The sequence below is a fragment of the Alosa pseudoharengus genome, unplaced genomic scaffold (assembly GCF_046254945.1).
Source record: "Alosa pseudoharengus isolate Yale_2024_CS ecotype anadromous, Long Island Sound unplaced genomic scaffold, YU_APseudo_1.1 YU_APseudo_1.1_scf_17, whole genome shotgun sequence".
NCBI lineage: Eukaryota > Metazoa > Chordata > Actinopteri > Clupeiformes > Clupeidae > Alosa > Alosa pseudoharengus.
In genome coordinates this window covers 3,961,851-3,965,461 of record NW_027468640.1, presented here as the reverse complement: position 1 = coordinate 3,965,461, position 3,611 = coordinate 3,961,851, and the positions used below count along the sequence as shown (strand labels likewise).

The window sequence follows — 3,611 nt, the reverse complement described above, 5'->3', positions numbered from 1 at the left end:
AAAGCGCCCATCTTCATGTTCCAATGCTTTGTCCACAGCACTCTTCTGTAAGGTGGTCATGGTTTTGCCCATTGTTTGCCATGTCAGAAGCTGAAACACTGTTCGGGGGGGTTGCTGTGGGGAAATGAGATCTTTCCCCTCAGTTATTAACATCAGGATCACGTACAAAGCTGCAAGGTACTCCTGGATGCTCAGATGCACAAAGCAGTACAACTTTTCCTGATGAAGGCCTGACTCTTCCTGAAAGATCTGCGTGCAGATGCCACAGTGTACTGCTGCCTCTCTGACATTAATACCACTCTCTCTCAGGTCGTCTTCATAAAAGATCAGGTTGCCCTTCTTCAGCTGCTCGTAGGCTAACTTTCCAAGAGCAAGGAGACTAGCCCGATTCCACTGTGGATCTGTGTCATAAACTCCTTCAAACTTCAGACTCCTCTGCTTGGTTTGAAAAACAAGGAAATATGTGTACATCTCTGTCAAAGTCTTTGGAACTTGCTTACCTCCTTCAGTCTTGAGAAGAAATTCAAGAACATTAGCAGCAATCCAGCAAAACACTGGTATGTGGCACATAATGTGGAGGCTTCTTGATGATGCTATGTGAGTGATAACTTTGCTGGCAAGATTCTTATCACTGATCCTCTTCCTGAAGTACTCCTCTTTCTGACAGTCGCTGAACCCTTGTACTTCTGTGACCCGGTCAACACACTCAGGAGGGATTTGATTGGCTGCTGCTGGTCGAGAGGTGATCCAAAGGAGAGCAGAGGGAAGCAGATTCCCCTTGATGAGATTTGTCAGGAGAACATCCAATGAAGTGACCTCTGTCACTTCAGTTAAAATTACATTTTTCTGAAATTCTAGTGGGAGTCGACACTCGTCTAGACCGTCAAGGATGAACAACACTTTGTACTTCCCCTGGCTGGGATATGTTAACAATTTAATATCTGAGAAAAAGTTGTGAAGAAGATCCATCAAAGAAAGTTGTTCTTCTTTCATTCTGTTGAGCTCCCGAAAAGGCAGTGGAAATATGAAGTGGACATCCTGGTTTTCTTTCCCCTCAGCCCAGTCCAGGATATACTTTTGAACTGAGACAGTTTTGCCAATTCCAGCTACTCCCTTTGTGATGACACTTCTGATTGGTTTGTCTTGGCCAGGTAAGGGCTTAAAGATGTCTCTGCATTTGATTGGTGTTTCCTGTTCAGCTGGTCTCTTGGATATGGACTCAATCTGCCTGACTTCATGCTCCTCATTTACTTTCCCATTTCCTCCCTCTGTGATGTAGACCTCTGTGTAGATCTTTTCCAGCAGAGCAGAGCTCCCTTGCTTGGGTATTCCTTCAAACACACTCTGGTACTTGTTCTTGAGATTTCTCTTCAGCTCAGTCTGCCACACTACAGCAAGTTCGTCTACAGAAAAGCATAAAACAAAATAATGTTAGCCAGCCACCAATGCTAAAGACAAAATGTGTTTGTTTTTTTTACACCAATGTGCCTTTTAGTGTCTTATTGATGTTTAATTGCAAATGGAAATAAATATCTACTTAACAATATATAAAATGCAAGACACTGACAACAGAAATAGCTATTTTCCATTTCTCTAATGTAGCTCTGACTTTACTGATCGAAACCATAGGAAGTTAAGAAAATTAAGCTTCATACTACATAGGGAAAAAAATCATACTTTCTTGCAGTTTGTCAGCAATAAATATCTACAGTACTTTAACAATACATAAAATGCAAGACACTGACACCAGAAATAGCTATTTTCTGTTTCTCTAATGTACAGTAGCTCTCTGATTTTATTTATCAAAACAATAGGAAATTCAAATAAAGGAACATGTCATACTTTCTTGCAGTTTGTCAGCAATATTGTTCTGATTCATGTTCCTCAGGAAGTGCAGTGTCATCATAAGAGCCCCTTCTCTGACATCACTCTCATCCTGCTCTTTACCCTCAAAGGTTACTTGGTAATCTGGACTCAGAATCTTCTTGAATCTCTTCAGCTCATTCTTCACAAAGTCCATTATCTTCTCCTTAAGCACCTGGTATACAAATATGCTGGTTATACTTTGCATTACAATACCCAGGTTTTGAATGCCATATGTTTGTTGTTCTGTACTGTAACATGTAAAAGGTGTATATCAGTGCAGCAGGTTGTGGCTGCATCCAAACCTGGAATATGTGCTTGAGGTCTCCCTGGTCACTGACAGCATCTGGTTTGCATTCTTCCATTTGGCCACTGAGTATTTAAGGCAAAACAAACCACAAATCGACTTCCATTAGTTGTGCATGCATGTCTTTGTGGATAAAGGAGATTATACCATTGGAGTCTATGGCAGGCCCAACTCTATGGTAAACATTCTGAAATGCTGGTTAATAACGCTTGGATGTATCGAAACCAAACATGGTATGGGCTCAGTGACCCATTTAGAAGAAAACACATATATTTTGCATAATTTGACCACAAGGTGGCACTTGTAACTGTCCATATAAAGAAATACTCTTGTGTGTAGTAATATGGTGATAGTTATTAAGGCAGGGCCATGGAAATAAGTCATATTATTGTTGAAAGGTGTAAAATACTTTTACAGGCCACCGACTTTATCCTATAGAGTCTATGGAGCTACAGCTGTGTGTGTGTGTGTGTGTGTGTGTGTGTGTGTGTGTGTGTGTGTGTGTGTGTGTGTGTATGTGTGTGTGAGAGTGAGAGAGAGAGTGTGTGTGTGTGTTATGAAAGAGAATAAGTGCAAGAATATCACCAAGACACTCACACTTATACCATTTTCACCAGCTGCACTACGGATGAGCTTCCTACTAAGAAAAGCCAAACTATGAGCTACACAAATAAATATTCCCCATATGGGGATGGGAATGTTCTGGGATGTTCTTCATAGTGCAAACCAGGGCTTTGAACCGGTTCAAGGAACGAAAACGAAAACCGGGAACTTTTTGTATTTTACAGGGAACAGAAACGAAACCGGAAACGTTATTATTTTTTATGTTCTGGAACAGGAACACTTATTTAAAATAATGGTAACCGGTTAATACCGGTTTTATTTCGTTCCTCAAAGTTTTCGTTGCCTAATTAACTAAAAAAAAAAAAGTAATTATTTTCCTGCACACGTTACCATAACGGCTGAGATTCACTTCCTGTGTGACATCACATCAGACATTCGCTGACTGAATGGAGAGAGAGCGGTGGATTACAAAGTCTCCACTCCACATCTTAAATAAGAGGTAAATTACGATCCATCGTTAATTAAAACGCTCATTCCAAACACAATATCAATAGCTATATTTGTCGACTCCACGTTAATGATGGACTAGCGAACATTAGGCCTACTGGATGGCCTTTCCCCCGACAGTTGGAATTTGTTGTTGCCCGAGTGGCAAAACCACGTGTCTTAATAACGTTGTTACGTTTGTGTGGAAATTTTCTCTTTTAACAATAAACTACACATTTGAAATAATTGTAGGCCTATTTAATTATTATTATTATTAATAATATAATTATTATTATGTAATAATGGTTGTAATATTATTACATTTGGTTTAAGCTGGATGAGAAAGATGTGACATAATTCTATAGCATTAAACAGCTGACAGGAACAAAAT

At 39.8% G+C, this 3,611-nt stretch overlaps 1 protein-coding gene across 1 annotated transcript in view; it reads right to left on the bottom strand.

Annotated features, from left to right (window-relative positions):
• The window catches only part of LOC143127168 (NACHT, LRR and PYD domains-containing protein 12-like), a 20,077-nt gene extending 17,792 nt beyond the window's left edge, over nucleotides 1-2,285 (bottom strand). Inside the window, exons 1-3 of the mRNA XM_076288477.1 lie at nucleotides 2,169-2,285; nucleotides 1,843-2,038; nucleotides 1-1,403 (exon numbers count right to left, since the gene is read on the bottom strand). The exon at nucleotides 1-1,403 is cut by the window's left edge and continues 395 nt beyond it. Coding sequence (XP_076144592.1) covers nucleotides 1-1,403; nucleotides 1,843-2,038; nucleotides 2,169-2,228 — 1,659 coding nt within the window. The 5' untranslated portion in view covers nucleotides 2,229-2,285. The remainder of the gene's footprint in view (nucleotides 1,404-1,842; nucleotides 2,039-2,168) is intronic.
• Between the last annotated feature and the right edge of the window lie 1,326 nt (nucleotides 2,286-3,611).